Source organism: Marmota flaviventris, chromosome 2 (genome assembly GCF_047511675.1).
Source record: "Marmota flaviventris isolate mMarFla1 chromosome 2, mMarFla1.hap1, whole genome shotgun sequence".
NCBI lineage: Eukaryota > Metazoa > Chordata > Mammalia > Rodentia > Sciuridae > Marmota > Marmota flaviventris.
The window spans coordinates 159521616-159544123 of NC_092499.1; the positions used below are offsets into that span (position 1 = coordinate 159521616).

Consider the following 22508-nt stretch of genomic DNA (forward strand, 5'->3'; position numbering starts at 1 on the left):
AAATGGACCAAGGAACTGAAGAGACACTTCTGAGAAGATGTTATTCAATCAATCAACATACATATGAAAAAATGTTCAATATCTCTAGCAATTAGAGAAATGCAAATCAAAACTCACTCCAGTCAGAATGGCAGCTATCAAGAATATAAACAATAAGTGTTGGCGAGGATGTGGGGGGAAAGGCACCCTCATATATTGTTGGTGGGACTGCAAATTGATGCAACCAATTTGGAAAGTAGTATGGAGATTTCTTGGAAAACTTGGAGTGGAACCACCATTTGACCCAGCTATCTTACTCCTTGGTTTAATACCAAAGGACTTAAAAACAGCATACTTCAGGGATGCAGCCATATCAATATAAATAGCAGCACAATTAGCAATCGCTAAATTGTGGAACCAACCTAGATGCCCTTCAGTAGATGAATGGATAATGAAAATGTGGTATATATACAAATGGAATACTACTCAGCATTAAAAGATAATAAAATCATGGCATTTGCAGGTAAATGGATGGAGTTGGAAAATACTATGCTAAATGAAGCAAGCAATCACCCAAAACCAAATGCTGAATGTTTTCTCTGATATGTTGATGCTGATCCATAATGGGGATGGGGGGAGCATGAGAGAAACAGAGGAACTGTAACTAGGGCAAATGGGAGGGAGAGAAAAGGAGGGGGCATGGGGGTAAGAAAGACAGTGGAAGGAGATGGTCATCATTACCCTAAGTACATGTATGAAGACACAAATGGTGTGACTCTACTTTGTGTACAATCAGAGATATGAAAAATTGTGCTCTATATGGGTACTATGACATGAAATGCATTCTGCTGTCATGTATAACAAATTGGAATAAATAAATAAATTAGAAGAAAATAAAATATATGTAGAACAAATAAAAATGTTTATCATAAAAAAAAAGAAACACAGGTCTTAATACTGAGGTTTTCCAGACAATGAAATCAGCGGGGAACTATTTACTAACAAAGAGCAAAAACCACTGAGCAACATGGGATGATTACTGATAAATTAGAGTATCAGATTGATTATTTTATCCAGAATGATTTGTTGAATATCTGCTAAAAACTAGTTCTTTAAACTATGACATATGATAAACCCAAATAGCAGCTCCTCATTCTTGACTTAGCTTTTGAGCTTATATTTTTCAGCAGGAAAAAAAAATCCTGTAAATTTCAAGGACTCTATAGATAACTATTATATGTCATCTGTGACCATTTTGGCAAAGCCATTTCAAAGGATCAGATGAAATTTATTTACTATATAAAAATAAGATTAAATACTGGAGTGGGGAACAGGTGGACCAAGTAGTAAGTAGACCAAAAATATGAACAAGTGTATACAGCAGGCTGTAAGTATGTGGTTTCTGTATGTAAATGTTTAATATCCAAGGAATGTGCATGTTCTCTCTACTACAGGCAGAAGATGAACTAAAACAAAAAAATTATCTCTTTACCATTTGAGGCCTTCATAAAATTAAAATTGAAACTGTCTACTTCAAAGTCTATTCTCTAGTTTGCCTTTTGTCTTGCTTTGGGTTCAGGGCATGAACCAAAGTGATGACAGATCAACTCACTCCAGACTCTTTCCTCTAGATGTCTGGAATGGGTTGGAGTCTCAGAATTCTGCCTCTCCTGCAGGCTCATGGATTGGGGGTGGGAGATCAGAATGTAAGAAGGGTAGATAAAGCCTGGTGAGCCAGTGCTCCAGAAGCAGAACTTGATACCAAGATTCAAGTGCAAGTTATTGAGGGGCCAAGTTATTCAGGGACCAAAAGGCAGTAAATCAATCTGTGTTGCTAAGAAAGTTCCTGGGATAGTCACTAGATCTCACTTCTGCAAGGGGACTGTGGAAGACAAGGTAGCTCATGTGCTTCAGTTAGTGTAACCAAAGCACAAGGGGACTGAGCTATTCATCCATCACCAAATCTCTCTCCGTCTAAGGGCTTTTCCTGACATTTAGAGGCTATATGCTTGCTGGAAGAATGGAATTTGGGGACCCAGAAAATCCCATATTTGCAAAGAGGACTAGAAGTTGAAAGTCGGGGAGGCACGTACAATCAGCAAGTACTAAGTGAGTACAGATGGAGAGTATGATCTTTTCAGTGTCAGACACTCTGCCAGGGGCTTTACACCTCTGCTTTCAGGTATCCCACAAAGCAACATGAAAGGTGGGTACTGTATTGGTCTCCAATGACAGATGAGGAAACAGGCTTAGCAAAGCAAAACAACTTGCCCATGGTTACAAGCTAATAAGTAGAAAATCCAGGACTGAAACTCAGGTGGATTTCATTGAAAATGTGTGCTTTAAACCATTATGCTTTCTATCCAGCTTTACATCAACCCTGACCACCAAGCTGCCTGTGGGGAGCAGAAGGGACCTACTTAAGATCTATTGAAACATAATAACTTACTGTCTTTGTGCTAATCCTCTCTGGACACCACTTTTAGCCTTGTGTTGACACTGACAAATTAAGGACATGCTCAGCACTTTTCCAAGAGTAAACAGCAAATTCCACAAGCTGTTCTAATCATTTTTCTCTTCCAGGGTGAAATCCCTTAACTAAACATGTCTGCCCAGAGAGTGAATTGTTGCTGGGACCTTTCTAACTAGATTCTAACTAGACCATTCAGGTCCCTTAAATTTCAAAAAACTCCCTTGGTTAAATTTACTCCTAAGTATTTGATCGAATGGATTATTCTCTTAATTTCATTTTCAGATGGTTCACAGTTTCTGTGTAGAAATGCTGCTTTTTTTTTTTTTTTTGCAGGTTGATTTTGTAACCTGCAACTCTGTTGAATTCATTTATAGTTCTAAATTATTTTTTTAAGTACAGTTTTCAATATATAAGATCATGCCATCAGCAGATAGTTTTACTTCTTCCTTTCTTGGTTTATAGTTAATAATGATGCAGTATGGATCTAAAATTGCTGGGAGTGGATTTTTTTTTGCAGTGTTGGGGATTGAACCCAGGGCCTTGAGCATGCTAGTCAAGGGCTCTTGCTGAGCTATATCCAAGCCCCAAAAAATGGAACTTAAATGTTCTCCACACACAGAAATTATGTGTATGTGAGGTGATAGATATATTATTCAGCTTGATTTGGTTATTCCACGATGTATACATGTATCAGAACATCACATTGTATCCCATAAATGCATACAATTATTATTCATTAATTAAAAATCCCAGCAGCAGGCAGCACCCTGCCTTAAACCTTGGACTTGATGGAAATGCCGGTTGCAGAGAGGCCTTCATGGTACCCTGTCCTATTGCTCACAAGGATGGCAGCTACATTTGAATGGATCTGGCTCTGGTCCCATGACAAGAGGTGCTTGGAAGCACAGGTAAGCTGCCTTTTGTAGGCTGTGGGGGGCAGGGTAAAGATGAGGACCAGAAAACCTAACATTTATTGGGTATCTACCACATGCTCCACTTTACAGATAGGTAAACTAAGGTCAGAAGATGGTCTGGAACTTGTTTCAAAGCACTGAGCTTGTTGCAATATACAAGTTTTCTAACTCCTACTCTTAAGTGTCCTTTCTCTTTCCCCAGCCTGTTATACCCTGTCCTTGTTTCTAGTGGCCTGGTACTGCCTTCTATGCATCTGCTTGTTGGAATGGCCAAGCGTAGGTCATTTATTTAGAGGACTAAGTAAAGGAGCAGAAACTTTGCTGGCAAGTCTTCTTACTGGCCATCTCTGGTTGTTGATTTCCAGTGGACACCATAATTTAAATGAGGCAAGGTGCTGGATTAGCATTCATCTCTAGCTCTCTCTCTCTCTCTCTCTCTCTCTCTCTCTCTCTCTCTCTCTCTGTGTGTGTGTGTGTGTGTGTATGTCTGTATGTATTGCTGGAGATCAAACCCAGGGTCTTGTGTGTGTTAGACAAGTGCTCTCACTAAGCCACCTCCCTGAGTCCCATCCCCAGGCCTTCTAAGAAGAGTAACCCCTAACTGCATGTGGCTATATAAACTTATACTAATTAGAACAAAATAAAACAAAAACCCAGTTCCTCAGTCATACTAGCCACACTTCAAAGGGTCAACAGCCATCTCTGGTCAGTGACTACTGAATTAGAAAGCACAGATATAGAACAATTCTATCTTCACAAAAGGTTCTGTTGGATAGTGATAATCTGTGTAAGGGGAGATTTGAGTCCCAAAGTCCAAAGACTAAAGGATGGCCTTGGCAAGACAAGAATAGCCCCCGGGGATGAGGTGGGATGTGGTTTTTTGATGTAGGAGGTTCCTGCAGAGGCTAAAGCTGGGGACAGGTCTTCTCCACCTCCTATTGTAATCCTGGCCTTTCTGCCCCCTAGAACTAGCTACTACATCAACTAATTCATTTTCTGGCTCTTCACAAAAGCAGTCTGGGCCCAATGGATCACCTCTAGTGAAACCATATCCTCCAGATATTAAAATTAAATAGGAGAAATAACTGCAAATGTCATCTGATTGTTGAGGTCCCCTCCAAAGCAAAGCTACCCATCTCCACCACCAGGACTGAAAGGGGAAACATAGTTTGAGTAAAGAATCCCCTCCTGGGATATGGGTTCACCTAGCCTCCAGCATCTTCAAAAACACATCCCAGTTAGTCTCCATTTTTGCTGTGGGTGGGAAAGGTTGGACTGTGGAGCTGAGACTCTCCCTTTCAGAGCTGCTTCACCCTTCAGGCTCTTCTGAGGCAGCTGTGTGATTCAGTCTTTTTGACAGGTTAAGACCTGATTCAGGGAGGCCAACTCATGTGGGCAGGTGACCAAGGCCAGGCAAACATGAATATGAGCTGGGCCAGTGTAAGAATTCTGTGAAAGAAGAAAGAGAACAATGCAGGTAGGTAGTGAGCATGCAGGGCAGGTGTACAGAAGACTGCACCAGGGATAGCCATGGCCATAACAGGAGCAGAACCATTGTGCTTCTTCAGAGAGGACAAAGATGGTGCACAGAAGGGAGGCAGGCCAGCTAAGCCTCCTATTAAATAAAACTGAAGGAACAGGGAACAGATCTGTAAACCAGAGGGAGGATACTATTTAAATAGCCTCCCCCATTCCTTCATTCCGGGATCACATTCCATTGCTTTTATCCCAGGGGCTTCCTCCAGTGCCAAAAGGTTTTCTCTGCAGTTCTGGGAAGCAGGAAGGTCATAATGGAATCCCAAGACAGAAATCAGTTAATTCTTAAACTTAAAAGCTAATATGAGAATAAGAGAGAGAATTTAGATGTAAGAACATAAAATGAGTTTCCCCAATTCCCAGATCAGATAAACTCCTTGGGAGGGGGAACAAGAAAGAACCATGGGTAGGAGTTGTGGGGAGCTAAGGGAGACCACCAACTTGGGATCAACTCCTGGACATCATGACATGGGGTGGGCTAAAAGGTCTCAATGGTCTTCCTTACCATTTTTGGAGGAAAATGGCCAAATTCCTGGCTTTGTGCCCAGTATAGGAATCTTGCCTGAACTTCCAGAATGTTCCACCTTATATGGAGCCTACCTCCTTTATTGCATGAAAGCCCCTAATGGGCATTGGACACTGGAGTGGGTGAAACTGGAGATGTGGAGAGGGGTTCTTTAACACTGAATGTGTTAAGAATGTGTTAAGGCAGAGGGCCAGACAGCAACTACCCAAACAGCTCAGTGGAAGAAAAATTCTGTTCTGCATAAAATCCCAAGTATCCTGTGAGATTTTTTTTTTTTTTGGAGCACAGCTAAGCTTTAGAACATAAAGATGCACACAGAACATTATCACTGATATTTCTTTTCTTGGTGGTGCTAAGGATCAAACCCAGGGCCACGCATACAGTAGGCAAGTGCTCTACCACTCAGTGGCACCCCAAGCCCTCTCATTCATATTTCTTTCCTGGGCACAACCCTTAACATGTATGCATTGCTGCACTAGTTAGCATCCTGTCTCTTAAATAGACTCATTTAACAAGACTTTGTCTAATAAAGTCTAGAAAATCATCTTCAGATGTGTGATACTTTATACCACTGTACACACAAGTGCCTAGAAATACCTGCCTGCTAGAATAGAGGACTTACATTAAAAGGGGTGGGGGGAAGGCTCAGACTCAGGAAGAACACTTTTAAAAGTCGATAAGGTGCATAGAAAATATTTATCCCTGCTGTGGAGTTTGATCTATTAAAGATAGAAAACTGTCCATACTCAACTTGAGAAAGAATTTCAAACATTAATTATCTAAAGCAGCTTTTACTAGAAGGGAAAATGTGTAGCTTGGCCGATAACTTCAAAGATCTAGCTATCATCTAAGATATGGAGGATAATTATAAAAATTTTGCAAGATATTTATAAAATAAAACATAGTTTTAAATAAAAATTACTCAGAGGCTTCTTCCTCTGTTTGAGGAAAGCTCAATGAGTTTATGAAGGGGGAAAATTTCCTTACAGACAGGAAGGAAGTCCTACTTTTAATGTCTCAATGTTATGAAAGATGGGATATAAAGCAAATGCTAGGACAAGTATGTTTTCTTAGGGCTATTCGTTGTTGATAAAATTGTAAAGATCATGGATTTCCCCACTTGTGAGGAATCCATAAGTCCATAAATGAAGAACAGTTGGAAGGAAGAAATCTTTTTTCTTTTTTAAGTGCAATCTCAGGGCTTAGGGATTCTTAAATCCACGAAAGCAGAAAGATTCAAGAGGAAATGAAAGCTATAGTGTTCGGCAAGTTGAGCCAGAAATGGCTGTTTTGAGTTTCATAAATCACACACAAAGAGAGAATTATTTACATGGAAGGAAAAATGGAAGTGAACTCGCACATTTGTGATTTAAAAGACTGTTCTGTGGTCCTTCAGAGCCATCCAGTCTCAACTGAAGTTAAAGGACATAGGCCTTACTCGAAAAGCAAACTCTTGGGCCCAAACAGAATGGGGAGTTTGAGTTTCTGTGCAAGTGCTAACTTTGGTCAGGTTTTATAGGAGAACTGGAAAGCACCTAGCACTCTCTTGAGCCCAGTGATTACAGCCAGTTAACCCCATGAAAAGACAGCCCAGTGGCTCTTCTCTGGGGCAGCCTGGAATAATAGGACAAGCCTGCGGGGACCATCTGGCAGAAGGTCATCTCTCTCAAACCTGGATGAAGTAACTTGCTCTACAGGGGTCTAGAGAACACCGGATGATGTTGATCCCCTATATTCATTTCTCGAAGGACCCTCATCAGACCTGGATATTCCTCAGGGTTCTAAGCATCTGGAAACCCCTATCCAAATTGTCCAGTCTTTTCTATGGCTTTTTGCAACTGACAGGGAGGAAGACCACTCTGGTCACCTCTGTATATAGCTGACCTTATTCAATCCTATCCTGAGGCAAGAAGGTATGCCTGAGGACTGGTCAGATCAGTAATCTGCTTCCTACCACTTCCAATGCAGCAGCTAATTCACCTCGTGGTGTTTCACATGTGAGGTTCTACCATTCTCCACCCTCTTGCTTTCTCATCCACCATCCACATCCTTGGTTCTGCTCCCTCTAGGCCCCCTGAAGTCTCAAATCTCTATATCCTCAAAAATAGAATTCCCATTCTCCCTTCTGCCTGGAATCCTCTCTCTTCAGTGTTCTTTGGAATCTGCCTGCTCACCCTTTAAGAATAGTGAGCAGGCAGATCCTGGGTACCTTCTGTAAGCTCCTGCAGTATAGACCATGGCCAGCACTTGATACATGGTAGGTCCTGACCATAAGGGGTTTTCTTCAGAAGACACTGGATTCCTAAAGGGTGAGGCTGTGCGGCTGTCTTAGCTATTTAAAAGGGCTCATCCCAGCACTACCATACTGCAGGGGATCAGGAAGCGCTTTGTAGATGTGCACGTTCAGGAAGTCTGTATTTAGCTTCTGGCAGTTTTGACTCATGCATTCATCTGTTTCCTGCTGGCCACTGAAATGCCAACTGTTTGCCCTTGCAGCAATCCTTGTTAACTCCAGTGATATTCATGTAACAATTCCTGAGCATCCTAAATAACCAAGGTAGATGAAAGGGATAAAAAGAATCATTCATTCCTGCGACAAACAAATAATAACTGCAACTTTTGTTGTTCAATGTGACAAATACAGTATAAAGGGCCTTCTCTTGTGAGGCTTATGTCTAGGGTTGGGTGGAGTGGATATCCCCCTAAAGTGGGCTGGATAATGTTAGAGGTGGTCCATCATCTTGGGGATGCATCAGTAGGTCCACCTTAACATTTACCTCTGTCATGTAGAAGAGGAATTCTCTGTTCTGCCCTGCACCTCATACATGTATGTGGAACCCCAGGCAGCAAGTTCGAGGTTGCTTCACTTGGGTCTCTTGCCTTAAAATGGTGGATCTTGGGAGGAGGCCTGCAAAGACCTTGGCAACAGGTGTTCAGATTGTCTGTGTAGAGAATTCTAGGGTTTTGTGCACTTGGAATGGGGTTTTGAAGGGATAGGCACCAACGCTGGCCCATAAAGTCCTTGAACTGTGGATGCTAAAGTGCAGGGACTGGCATGGGGGCTAATAACATCATTAAATATCAAGGATGACAAAATCCTTTGTAGGCTGATGTCCACTCTTGTAAGGATGCATCTAAGGGCAATATTTCCCACCACTGCACATTTCTGCTTTCATGCCAGTCTAGAAATGCACTCCCCCAAAAGACAGTAGAGGCCTTACTGGGTATTCTGGGCTCATGAAGAGCAAAGGAAAAATTTACCCTTGACCTTTAGTTGGGGAGGTGGAGGTGGAGAAAGGGCACTGCCAGCTGCAAGCAATAGCCCCACTTTGGGCTGAGAATGGAAATCTCATGTCTCAGATGTTGAGGTGGCAGGGTGCTAATGGCTACTGGAAAATTCTGATCCTACTTAGCGCCTGGGCCTTCTCAGGCTCATGACAGGAGAGCCTCTGTGGTGCCAAAGCTGGCATCTGTATTAATTGCTTGATGCACAAGACTCTCTGGAAGGGCAGGGAGGGCTGGGAAGGCTGCAAATTTCTTATTCATTTGGTATTTTTAGAGGACACACTTGTTAAAAGGAGACATGCCTTCCTCCCTGCTCTAGGTGCAGTGGGGATGGGGAAAGAGTTGAAGTGTTTATTGCTTCCATCAAGAAAGGAATTAGGTTCAGGGTGGCTCATGGATCCAGACCTCTCTTGTCAGAAGTCACACACAAAGCATATACAGTAGAAGTGGGCTTTGAACCCATGTCTAACCTGACTCCAGAGCCCAGGGTATGCTACCAACCGTCTCCCCGTGTGTATTGAAAACTAAGTTCTCTGTCCTCTCCTTTGGGTCATGGTCGTCTGGGAGTGCAATGAGTATGACAGAAACGATGCCATGTCAAATTTGACTTCCAAAGTCAAATCACAAAAGGCCACAAAGTAACCTCTTCTCTCTGAGCTGCCAGCTGACACATGGAAGTCTGACTCCCAGTGCCTGCCATGCTGGAGAAGTCACATGAAGGAGTTCTGGTGCATGGTCCCAGATGAGCCAGTCCTTTAGCCAGTCCTAGACTAGGCACCAGACATGGCAGCGGAGAAGTCCTCTTGGAAGGGAATCCCCTAGAACCAGTGGCTCCAGCCCCATCCAAGGCCCCAGATTACACTGAGCAGCATTCTCTTCATGCCCTTTCGGAATGATTGACACAAAGAACTCACAAACAAAACAAAATAGTGACTGGATGTGTCACTAAATTGGGGGAATTTATTTCATAGCAGGAATAACAAGAATGGAATTAAGAGCATTGCAAGAGAGACTGAACACCATAGAAATGGAAAACAATCATGCATCTAGACCTGACTTTGGTTGGAGCTTTCTGGTTCTGCAGCCACTCCTTAGACAAATCTTCACATGCACGTGCGCGTGCGCGCGCACACACACACACACACACACACACACACACACAAATCCTGCCCAAACTCTCCAAATGAGGACAAGGTAATGAAAGCCCTTAGATCCAGTAGGTCTGTTGAGAAAGATGCTGAAATAATGATAAACATACAAGTCCAGAAGGGAAAAACAAGTTATTTTTGATCACCTACTATTTTCCAGATGCTATTGTAGTTATAATCATGTTTAATTCACGAATTTAGCAAATTTTTTATCCCCACTATGTGTCAACAATGGGTGTGGGAATGAGACCAAGTACAAAACAAAGTCTCTCTTCTCATAGTACTTATATGTGAGATCAACAAACAATAAGCAAATAACTATTTAATGGCTGGTCACATGGAGAAAAATAAGGCATGGTAAGTAGAAATACTGAGGTACATTAGACAGGCTGGTTAGGAAAGGGGTCCCCAGGAGGATGGTGTGTGAGCAGAGAGAGAATCAAGCCAACATGGGAGAGCAAGTCTGTTTGACTTCAGAGTCCACACTTGGGCACTAACCTGAAGGAATAAATATAGACAGATGTCTTTCAGCATATAAACCTGTGATCTTTGAAAGATGTTGCATTTAGACATGGCTCAGTACAGGACTGAGAGGCCTCCCACCAGGAGGGAGGGAGACTCCTGTATAGGCACCTCAGCTGGCCACCTACCTCCTGCCCTCCGAACCCTCAGGCAGAGGCACAAGATGGGTACTTACACAGAGCACATGGAGGACCACCGCTCCTTGTCTTCTATCCTCATTGGTGAAGATGTCATTGGGGAATTCATGCAGGGCTAAAGAAGAGAGAGAAAAACCCAGCTCAGTACAAATGCCAACATTTTCAGTGCTGGAGGGTTGGAACATTGTTACCAACTCTGGTTTTAGAGTCCAAGTGTTAATATGGGATTCATGATCTTGAATGAGAAAAAGCTTTGCATCTTTAATTTACAAAACTTTATAGAATTCAGTGTTTTCTTCAAATAAGAAGAGGAGTAACAAACCACAGTAGCATTAGAAAAACCTGAGGCCTGAATCCTAGTAGAAATTTTCATATTGCCATTGTTCCTTGGTATTCATATAGGACCTCAGGGGGATAACAAAATCTGTGCATCCTTAAGTCCTTTATATAAAATGGCATAATATTTGCCTAGAACCTGCACACATTCTCTCATATACTAAATCATACCTAATACATTGTAAATGCTATGCAAATAGTTGCCACACTGTGTTGTTTATGGAATAATGACAAGGAACAAAAGTCTGTACATGTTCAATACAACATACAATTTGAAAAATATATTTTCAATGATTGGTTGAATCCATGGATGTAGAACCCATGGATATGGAGGGCCAACTGTATTATTTATTATATCCATGTGGCTCTTGCTCATCATTTCAGTGCTATGGTGGTCTGTAGATGACCACTTATGACTTAAAAAGTTTAACAAGGAAGCATGTGAACTACTGTCTTGCAAATTTGTTTTCTAATATTTTGACAATTTCATCTCAACATGATCAGGTTCCATTTGTAACTGTATGTACTTTATTACATGCAATAAAAAACATTTTTTTTTCTGAGAAGGGCTTGTAGGCTTCACTGAGTGACCAAAGGGGTCTGTGGCATGGGCAGGTTAAAGGCCCTGTTCTAAGTTATCCATTTTCCTCTGTTCCTTTTCTCCTTGCCATGGCTTAAGACTGTGGGCTGTGACTATTAACACTCCCAGCCTGCTCTGTCAGTCTGCTCCTCTTTCAGACTCGACCCATATTGGCCATGGAACTGGGATATCCACCACAGGGTTGGCCAGGCCCCTCCTTGCTCCCAAACCTCCTGTACCGTGGCATCTAAGCCTGAGTATGTGAACTGGTGGCTCCAAGTGGGTTCTAACCATTTCCCACTAGAGATTTCTTCCCCCTCTTCTTCATGCTTTGCATGTGTCCATTCATTAACTACTCACTGAGCATTTACTGTGCTTGTTGTTCAAGCTGGGCAGTGAGCACTGGGTTGTTCTCATATCTCACCAGATAGGATCATATGCCATTCCCTGAATATACCTTGTACTTTCTTCTTTCTGTATCTTTATTTGTCTATTGATACACACAAGCATCAGCCCTCACTCCTAACTGTGCTCCCTGTCATAAAATCAATCAACCTTCATGGCCAAGTTCTCACATCACCACTCCTTTATGAAACTTCCTGTCATCCCTCCAATAGGAAGTCGTTGATCCCTCTCTGGATGATGTGTCAGGCCAGGTGCTTGCAAGAAGCAGCACAGGCCACACCCTGACTTCAGCCCCACCTTCAGCAAACACCCCCAGCCAATGGATGCAATCTTTCTTTCAGAGCTCAGTGACGGACGTCCTTGGTCTTTCTCTAGCAAGTACTCAAAGAAACCATCACCAGTGTACAGGGAAGATGTATAAGATGACTTTGACTCCACAGTGCATTGTGAATGAAGGAGATGATAAACCAGGGAGGGAGAAATGTCAAAAGCAGTGGTGCTGAAGGGTGTGTAGATGACTACGGGCCCCCAACCCTGCTGGGGACCCCAGAAGATTACAGACCACATGCCACAGGATTGTGGCTCATTGGCCTGAGGTTTGTCTGAGACCAAAGCCATTGGATACTCTCTGAAAAGGATCTTCTTTATTTATAGAGCAGTGCTGGAGTAAGAGGCATCATGTGGTCTTGGGTCTGAGACACAAGGTATTTGGGGCAGAGTGAACTCCTAGATCAAGATCATCTAATGTACAGCAAGGAGACTGGAGATAACAATACTGATTTTGTACTTGAAATTTGCCAAGAAGGATATATCTTAAATCTTTTCAACACTCTCTCCTCTTTCTCTCTCTTTCACACACACAACAAGTATGTAGAAGTGATGGATATGTTAATTATCTTGGAATATAGTGATCATTTCATAATTTACAGCCCCCAAATTACGATGGTTTATAATTTTTCAGTTTTACAATGGTGCAAAAGCTTTATCTATCCAGTAGAAATCATACTTTGACTTTTGAATTTTGATCTTTTCCCAGACTAGTGAAATACAGTACAATGCTCTCTGGCGATATCTAACTGAGGGTTAATATCAGTATTCCCAGCATATTTAGGGTAGGCTAGTGTAAGCTATGATGCTTGGTAGATTAGGTATATAAAGCATAAAGCATAGATTCAATTAAGAATATTTTCAGGGTTTGATGAGTTTTTGGAATGTGACTCCATTGTAAATTCAAGAGCATCTGTATATCGAAAGACCATAAACATGTATACTTTTCATCATCAATGTTAACTCAATAAGGCCATTTTAACAAAAAGCAAGGCTCACCTGTGTCTAGTTAATCACACTAGCTAGTTTTGTCTGATATTTGAGATGTTGAAAGGGGGAGGATAAGGAACAAGAGGCATGCTGTGATCACCCCAAGTTTTCCTAAGTGAAAGCTGTTCTAAATATATGCTGTACAGAATTCTCCAGGTCAATGAATAGGGAAAATGAGAAGAAGCCTAGAGGATGTCACCTTAGCAACTGCACACAACTACATCTGAAAATGACTATAAGGGGATGAAGGTCCACAGAAAAAGTTGGAAAGTTCATGTGCAAGGATCCCAGACATGTTATTGCAATGTCCAAGTCTAATCTCTTTTCTCTGCAGGTCTACTGCTCTGGCCCCTTGCCAGGTTGGGCAGAGCTGGAGAAAGCTCTCCAGCCCTCCCTGAGGAGGAAGCCCTTTAGTTCCTAAAACCTCCCTGCTCATGATGGTGTCCACAAGGGGCTTCTTTGGAGCCTTTTAGTCATCCTTCTTTTCCCCCTTCTTCCTCTCTGTCACAGAATCTCACAGAATCTCTCACATTCTTGAGATGCCATCAAGCTTTATCCTTTAACTTTCACTTTGAACTCTCTTTAGGTAAATGAGTTTTAGCACCAATAACCACCTGGTGGTTCCCACATTTCCTCTCCCTCTCCCAAAAGTCCAAACTGGATCATAAACTTTGAGAAATGTTCTTTTATTCCCATTTTTCAAACTCAGTAAACTAGAAGAGGAAAAGCCCTTTCAGAGCAGCTATGTTCCACTCCTTTGGGACTGGTGCCTCCAATCCAGACTTTTCCAGTAAGGCGACTGGCTTCCATGCTTCCTGGCTTTGCCTAGAGTTTGCATCCCAATTTTTGGTCCTGAAGATGTGACACCCAATGTCCACAATTTTGCAACTTTTTCCTGAGGCTTTTTATATAAATTCTCAGTAATATCGGGAGCCAAGTTTAAGCCTAGGTTGGCTGGTGATGAACCTAACATGTTTGAGAAAATGACCCTGGGCAGGGAAGCCATCGGACTGATATCAAAACTAGGCAAAAATGACAACAGTGCACATTTATTGAGCACCTGCTTCTGGAAGGCACTGAGTCTTGTACTGTGCCTCCACTATCTGTTTCCACCCCCACAGAATGCTGTTATTCCCATTTTTCACATGAGGATTTCAAAAGACAAGAAGATTATGTAGCACACTTGAAGTTCCATAGCTAGAAGCCTGCAGAGCAGGGCCAGAAAATTCAGGGCAGTGACTGCCCCTAACGTTGTCATCCCATCCCCTTGCACCAACTTGTAATCACACTCTACCCAGAGACCTCTTCTTTTTCATGACTTTCTCCAAAAAGAGGATCTGAGCTGATCTACATTCTGCTGCCACACCACCAGAGAGAAACAGATAGGCTGATTTTTCTTTGCATTTCTCAGTTGTCATTGCCATAGGATTTTTTTCAGCATTGGCTCGTTCCAGGGTTCAGATGTAACCACTCTTATTGTCTTCCCACCCTGCGAACTGGAGATGGATAATAGGATACCAAGTTAATTTATTGATCACAATTGCTATCACATAGATAAAAAGCCAGTTGTCTTCCCTGGGAGAGTGCCAACCCAACAAATAACATATGAGAACTGCCTAGGTGAGGTCCCTAACCATTTGGGGAATTGAGAAGGATATAGAGGTGAGGATTGAGGTATGTTTTGTCACAAATATGTGGCAGTCAGCGATTGCTCGACTTCCTGCCTAGTTGGATTCCTACTTGAGGAGTAAAGTAGCTTTAAGAAATAACGGTCCAAGGGCAGTACATGAAGAGAGCTAAGTCAACACATGAGCATTGACCAATGCTATGAGACAGGAGGCGGAAGGTATGAGCCTGCAGCCACAGTGTGTCCACACAATCAATAGCTCCATCCTCCCTCCTCACTGCCACCTCATCCATGCAGTAACCCAGGCAGTGTAGTGGTTCTACCCAGAGATCCATGTCAGGAAATAAGAAAGCTGGTTTTGAATCCAGGCATTTTGATTTGAAATCCCCTTGATACTCCACAAACAACAAGCGGATTAAATAAAAGTTGACTGAAGACATGGATTCCATTGGCTTTGCCTTTTTGAAGGAGAAGGGCCTTGCCAGAGATCTCTATGCCCAGCCAACACATGGGTAACCTTGGGACTCTTAGGCAAGACCAGGATGCACTTGGAGGGGGCAGGACTCAAACGACCTAATGCTGGCTCTGAAATGTCTGCTGAAGAGCCATCCAAGGTCCTGTCCAAGCAGGAGGGAGATGAGACCACAGAAATGTAATCAGGATCCTCCTTAATATCCTTGATATTCAGGAACCCTCCTTTCTCTCTATTCCAGGAATTAAGCATCTTGGTAGGAACCTGTTCTTATTGTGCCCTCTAGATCTTGATCTGATCCATCACCAGGTGAGTGCTACTGGCCCTGGTGAAAGACACCTTCCCATAGCAGAAGGTGATGTCTGGTCATGAGAAAATGTATAAAAGTTCTCTGTGAGGTGATGCCAGCCACTGCCTGGGTGCAGCTCACACCAGAGACTATTAGTGGAGCAGTTGGCACTATGTGGCTTCCTTGCAAATTTTATGTGGTTGGTCCATGGCTGAGATAAAGGTAGGGAATGTGCAGTGGAGAAAGGCAGAGAAGAGCTAAAGCAATCATCTTGAAGCAATCATTCTGCTTCAAGAATGACAAGAATTCTTATTTGATAGTTAACAACAAGGTAGAAAGAATGACCAGGTTAAATATTCCCCTGGAAAGCTTCACCTGATATAGATCATACGTACCGTGACTGCTTTCTCATCATAGCCCCCTCTAAGCAAGTATACATCAGGATGATGATGAAACTGTAACAATAGGTTCAAAGTACTTGCAGGCAACTTGCAAAGAATACAGTCCTCTCTCATTCCAGGTTTGACTTTTGTGCCCTCAGTTGGGAATATGCAGATGTACAGCTCAATCCTATCACTTCCCACAAGTAGGGCCTTTGGTGACATGTCACTGAATCTCTCTGGGCCTCAAATTATCCACTGACAATCTGCTCTCTGGGCCTCAAATTATCCACTGACCATCCTCCTCACTGCTCCAAGTAGTACTACATGGGATGATGTAGTATACACAACAAGCACCTAATAAGTGTGGGATGAAGAACTCTGAAGATAGCAACCCCTGGGGTGTAGGGATGGAGTAAGTCAGTTTTGTCCAGCTGGCTCCATGGTTCAGGAAAAAGCTGATAGCAGCAGCTAAGATTGCTTTTAAGAGACCAGGCAAACTCTGGGGTACAGATGACACACTTTGGTACCTTGCATATGCATATGGGAAATGATGTATTTAAAGTAGCTGCAGCTATCTGAAAGGCATATATGAAGACAGGGTGGCACACTGGATTGGAAGGCTCTGCCAGTGCTTCTTGGACTTGGTTCCTTCATCTACAAAATAGGAGGTTAAACAGTGTGGGGCCTCCAGTGTCTCCTGCAGAGCTAATGGCTGGTAGTGATGTCACCCTGCTTAAGTGTGTTTCCTCATCTCTTAGAACTGGAATAAGAGTGTTCACTGACATTTCCTTTGGGTTGTATTTTGTATAAGACCTGCAGTGGGGAATAAGAGCCCTGTCCAGATGACCCCCAATACCATGCAGAGCCCCATTTCCAACTGTAGATGGGTGTGTCGATGTCATTCTTGTGAAGTTGTTGTGAAGTTTGTAGACAAGGTATGTGAAATACCTACCATTCATGTTTCCTGGAGTTACCTGTCATTATTCCTAATTATAACAATAACAAAATCCTGATCTGGCACATTCCTCTCTGGTCTTGGTGTTGAAATCCACCGATTGCCAATTTTTGTCTGGCTTGCATTGGTATCTTTTTCCACAGGATGGTGTTTAGTCCACAGGAGTTGTGTGAATATATCCCATTGGAACCACACAGCCTATGTGGCATGCTGGGAATGGTTACGTATGCAGGGAAAATGGAGCAGCCTTGTTCAGCTGAGATTTCCCCCAAATACCTTCAAAGTCTGCAAAGTCTCTTTCTATTCCTCTTTTTCTCCTCCCCAATTTCCTTCCAGTATATCCTGCCAAACCTGGGGGCCAGCAACAGCATCAGTGCTGTTCCCATGGAAACCACAAAGCCCTGAATGGAGTGAATCCCCCTTTCCAAGGCAACGGCAATCAGTGTCCTTGCTTCCCTTCTGTCTCCTGGCTGTGTTCATGAGGCCTGAGTTTGAAGAGTCTAAACAGAGGTTTGCAGAGAGGTGAAAAGTGTTCATGTCATGTTAGACATATTAATCACATATTGATCAAGGAGCAGCCCAGGGTAGGGATGAACACATCCGAAAGAGACTAGATCCTTCAACCTGTCTAAGCAGAAGGGATCCAGGATGCTGCAGCCATCACAACATCAGGCCCTCATCTCAGCATCTTTCTTAGGGAAAAAAATACCTAATCCAACTTGATGGACTGATCTTCTAAGATTGCTCCCCAAAGTGGGGGTCTTAACGTTGTCCGACTCTTCCCTGCAGCAATGGGTTACTTTACCCTATTGTTTGAGACACTTTCATTTGTCAGTGCTCCTCCCACCCCACCCCTCCTCACCCCTGTAAAACCCGCTGCTCCTACTTTCCCTGGCTGGAACATTCTGAACTCTGCCAGGTATCTTATTTACCTGGTCTCCCACAGAGCCTTCTCTGACTCTTATCTGTGCCCCTATTGTACTGTGCAAGTGCCCATCAAATGATTTCACAATCACATTGCTTACCCATATGTATTTTAGATCCAGGGACACTATGAGCTCCTGAGGACAGGAACACTGTCATTTCTTTCTCTATTGCCAGCATCTACCAGGCAGGGATCCATGAAAGTGACATAAATGTCAAGCGAATACAAATGTAAATGAACACAGAGGGCCTTTTCTTCAAGAGGTGGTTTTTGTATAAACACAAGACAAAATTAGCTGATAAATGATGCTGGGAGGCTCATTTCAGTAAAACTTCCTATAACGATCCCAACTCCAGTGTCCATTAGCATTGCTCACAAATATCCCATTTATTTTTGTTCCAGAGACTTGGAAGAAATACTTTCTACAACTCATCAAAGGTTAGGTGGGACCATGAAGCTAATTTTGTTAGTGAAATGTGACCAAAATGAAATGGATCACATCTGGCTTTGAAAGCTAGTGTCTATATCACATATCATTAATATGTTAGACATATTAATCACATATTGATCAAGGAGCAGCCCAGGGTAGGGATGAACACATCTGAAAGAGACTAGATCCTTCAACATGTCTAAGCAGAAGGGATCCAGGATGCTGTAGCCATCACAACATCAGGCCCTCATCTCAGCATCTTGTATTTTATTGTCTCAATATTCTTGAAACATAAATCAGGAGGAATCTCCTATCAGCCTGGGACCTTGAGTGACATAGCAGAATCCTCACTCCCTTGATACATTTTATACATGCAGCATGAATAAAATGCATCATTTTATTCTTTGCAGCCACTGAGATTTGGGGGCTGTTTGTTACACAGCATATCCTAGCCTGTACTGTGTAATGGTATAATGTGGTCCTTGGCATCCCTACAGCCTTTGGCACATTAGAACTTGCCTTGTACCAAATTTTGGTTGTTTCTGCCTCTCCACTAGACAGAGGGAGGGGGATTAAGGTTATAGGATGTTTATTCTTCCCCGTCTTCCCAGTGCCTAGCAAAATGTGCATTTCAGAAATTAACAGATTTTTCATCACTGAGATCCCTTTAGGAATATTAGCCATAAAAAACTTGTGTAAAAGCATATATAGGTTGAGCAATCCTTATTCAAAGTGTTTAGATCAGAAAAGTTTCAGATTTTGGATTATTTTTGGACTTTGGCAAGTTTGCCTCCACATAATGAGATATTTTAGGATTGGGATCCAAGTCTAAACATAAAGTTAATTTATGTTTCATGTGTACCTTAGACACATAGCCTGAATGTAATTTCATCCAGCATTTGAAATAATTTTGTGCATGAAGCAAAGTTACATAGTATGGAGATTTCCACTTGTGGTGTCATAACAGCATTTAGAAAGTTTCAGATTTAGGAACATTTCTGATTTGGGATTACGGATGTTCAACCTGCATATGCACAATTTAATTGGTTAGTTTCTGGAACTGTTTTAGAGACATCCCTGCGTATTCTTACACTCAGAGAGGTTAAGCAAGCCTTTGAAATGCAAGAAAGAGAGAATTAGGCAAAGGGAGGATGCTGGGGTTCCAGGGAACTGCTGCTCTGAGATATTTTTATTTTTGTTTTTCATGTGTGGTTACAGGGATTGAACCCAGGGGGTGTTCAGCTATATCTCTATACTTTTTATTTTTTTTTTATTTTGAAACAGGGTCTCACTAAGTTGCCTAGACTGTTCTCCAACTTATAATCCTCCTGCCTCAGCCTCCTGACTCACTGGGATTGCAGGCATGTGCTACTATACCTGACTGAGATCATCTTTTGCATTTGTATCTGGTTCTAAGGATCATGTCTTAATTATTTTTAAAAAATTATAAATAAATCAATACAGTGCCAAAATTATACATATTTAATCAGTTCTTACCATTGCTGGTTACTACACTCAACCTAGTATGGAAAGACAAAGAATGCATAGTCCTTGTCATTGAGGAATTAACAGTTGGAGGAAAGTTAAATTGGGGGCAACTCTGTAAAATCATTCCAGTAATTTCAGTACCCTGAATTTAAGGGCAGAACAAACTTTTATCAAGAATGCAACTATATATTTCTGACTTCTTCATTGCTTCAACTTGACAAAAAATTACTACCCCCAATTTACAAATAAGTAATCTGAGACCCAAAGAAGTTAAATAACTAACCCAAGTCCACAAAGATGTTAATGGAGGAGATCAAGGTGGGATTTGACTTTTTAGTATATTTATTTCACTATACAAAAAGGTCAAACTGACCATTTTTCTTTGACTTTTAGCATAAGTTCTTCCCTTCAAAAAACAGACAAGTTTCAAATTCAAGTGGACTGATGAATGAGTGGAAGCAAGATCATGAAAAGCATCTCTGTGAAGGAGGATCAATCACAGGTCCTGGTAGAGAAGAGCCACAACAGAGTTCTTCAAAAACCAATCAAAAACCTATTGCCAATCCAATTTATTAAGGAAAGGTGGATCAGTCAGTGCTCATGATGTGACATTTGTTTACTACTGGCCACCAGATTTTTGAAGAGCATAAAGACCTGGATTTGAATTCTTCCTTCACTACTCTGTGGCATTGGAAAAATACCTTAACTTTTTTGAGTCCTAGTTTCAGAATATGCAAAATGGGAGAATAAAACAATAGCAGATTTTATGGTGATTATGAGATTGAATTTTGAAGAAGCTTATGAAATATGCAGAACCTAGAATTGGGTAAGAAATTATCAAATGTTAGCTCTTTCTGACTTTAATAAATATTGGAGAGGGAGAAATATGGACAAGGTGTGTTTCCTGTCTTTCCCACAGTGCTGGGGCCCCTCCACTTTCATATTAGGCATCCACCAGCACTTACATTTTTTTTTCCTAATGTTTTTTTTCCAAACCTAAGAAAGAATGCATTGCCCAGATATGGCAGTCTGGATATGCTGAAAAGTTAAAACCCCTCTTTCCCCCAGAAGAAGGCTTCAATCAAAGTCTGATGGAAGGTGGTTGTACAAATACCCCAGCTCCCTCACTACTTGGATGAGATCACTCTGACATGTGTTCTACACTGTTCCCCACAGAATGAAGTTGCTCACAGTGATAACTGGCTTTATAACATGCTCTGATTGGCTGCCTTCCCTTCCCTGTTTCACGATCTCACTTCTCAATGCCCCTGACCTGGGATCATCTCCCAAACTACTTGTACTTGAGTCTGCCTCAGGATCTACTTCTTGAAAACCCATATTAAAACAAAAGGAACTAGGAATTTTTGCATTTCTACACCTTTCCATTTCAACAAAAGTTAATTTTTCAGCAAAGGATTCATTCATATCCTGGTGAATTTTCCCCCAAACATAGCATAATCTCATTGGGCAATTTTCTGTGAATTTACTTCCATGAATTCATATAGAAGAGATTCATCTTGAAATCTAGATAGCATTATGGAATCACCTCACTCCTGAATGAGGAAGTTGGGAAGCCACCTTTGCTGCTTTTTCATGGTGCTGAAGTTGATCCAACACCCACGAGAAGATCCTTGTTTTCTACAATAAAGTTCTTCCTTTTGCTCATGTCCCCATTGGCAGGAGATTTTAAACAATCATTCCATGAGCTTTTCTCCTGGAAGGGAACAAGCATTCTTTGGAACTAAAGAAACTTGATCATTAGTTACGTAGATGTTTGGCCTGGCAGAGCACTGACATGTAATTTGATGAACTAGAAACATATTTTTATCAATAATTAAAAAAATAAAAAACCTCACAGATCAGTGCTGCTAATCTCTCTGAGCCACAGCTGCTGTAGAAAATCCTGTGATCTCACGAGTAAGATACCATTTGCAGGTTATAAACATGGCAGCAGACAGGAAGACTATTTTCAGCCTACATCTTGGATGCATTGCTTGTGGAATTACCAAGGCTGTGTCAGTAATGAATCCTCATTAAAGAAAATAAAATATCTATGGTAAATATTCCTACGGTTTTCAGAACTTTACGTCCATTTTGGGCCTCCTTTGTCCCTCAAAATGTTCTTTGGTGGCAGTGTCAGAGAGAATGTTTGAATGGATGACTTTAGGGTCGGATCAGGGTGTTGCATCTTTCATGTTCTTATGTCTGCTTATTGATTCAGGGAAATCCGGAGCAACAAGCTGAGGTACATAGGAATGCACTTATTCTTTAAGAGGACATACAATGGTTAAAAAGCCTGCCCATTCCCTCATTACCCTTGGAAAGGATGAGACTGCACAGATAATGTTTCTTTGAAAAAAATGTGCTTAAATTAGTTCTTTTTGAATGCAGTCATTCCCTAGAGGAATCTATGTTCAACATTTTTATTTCTTTAGGGCATTTATTTTATAAAAGATGAGGGGGACAAGCTAAATGACTGTATGTTTCAAAATCAGTGATATTTTTTAATGTTAAATCACCAAATCTCAAAACTAAAACTAACCTTTAGTATTCTATTGCTCTTTAGATGGGAGGGTAATAATAGAAAGATTTGGTGAGGAGCACAAATCTTCCCCTCTACCTCTTTTTAAAATCTGTTATTCTTTCCCCATTTTATTCTTTGATTGTCAATTTGGGGGATGGGAAATAGGTCTTATCTCCTGTGTTCATTAAGCAACTGGTAATGACAGTTGACTCTATATTGCAAGAGCATCTTGATCTATTAACAATGTTTGCTATGGT

The 22508-nt window shown here is 41.7% G+C and overlaps 1 protein-coding gene across 1 annotated transcript in view; it reads right to left on the reverse strand.

Annotated features, from left to right (window-relative positions):
• The window catches only part of Slc24a3 (solute carrier family 24 member 3), a 538383-nt gene that overhangs the window by 213228 nt on the left and 302647 nt on the right, over positions 1 to 22508 (reverse strand). The window contains exon 3 of the mRNA XM_027922464.2: positions 10559 to 10635. Within this exon, the coding sequence (XP_027778265.2) occupies positions 10559 to 10635 (77 nt within the window). The remainder of the gene's footprint in view (positions 1 to 10558; positions 10636 to 22508) is intronic.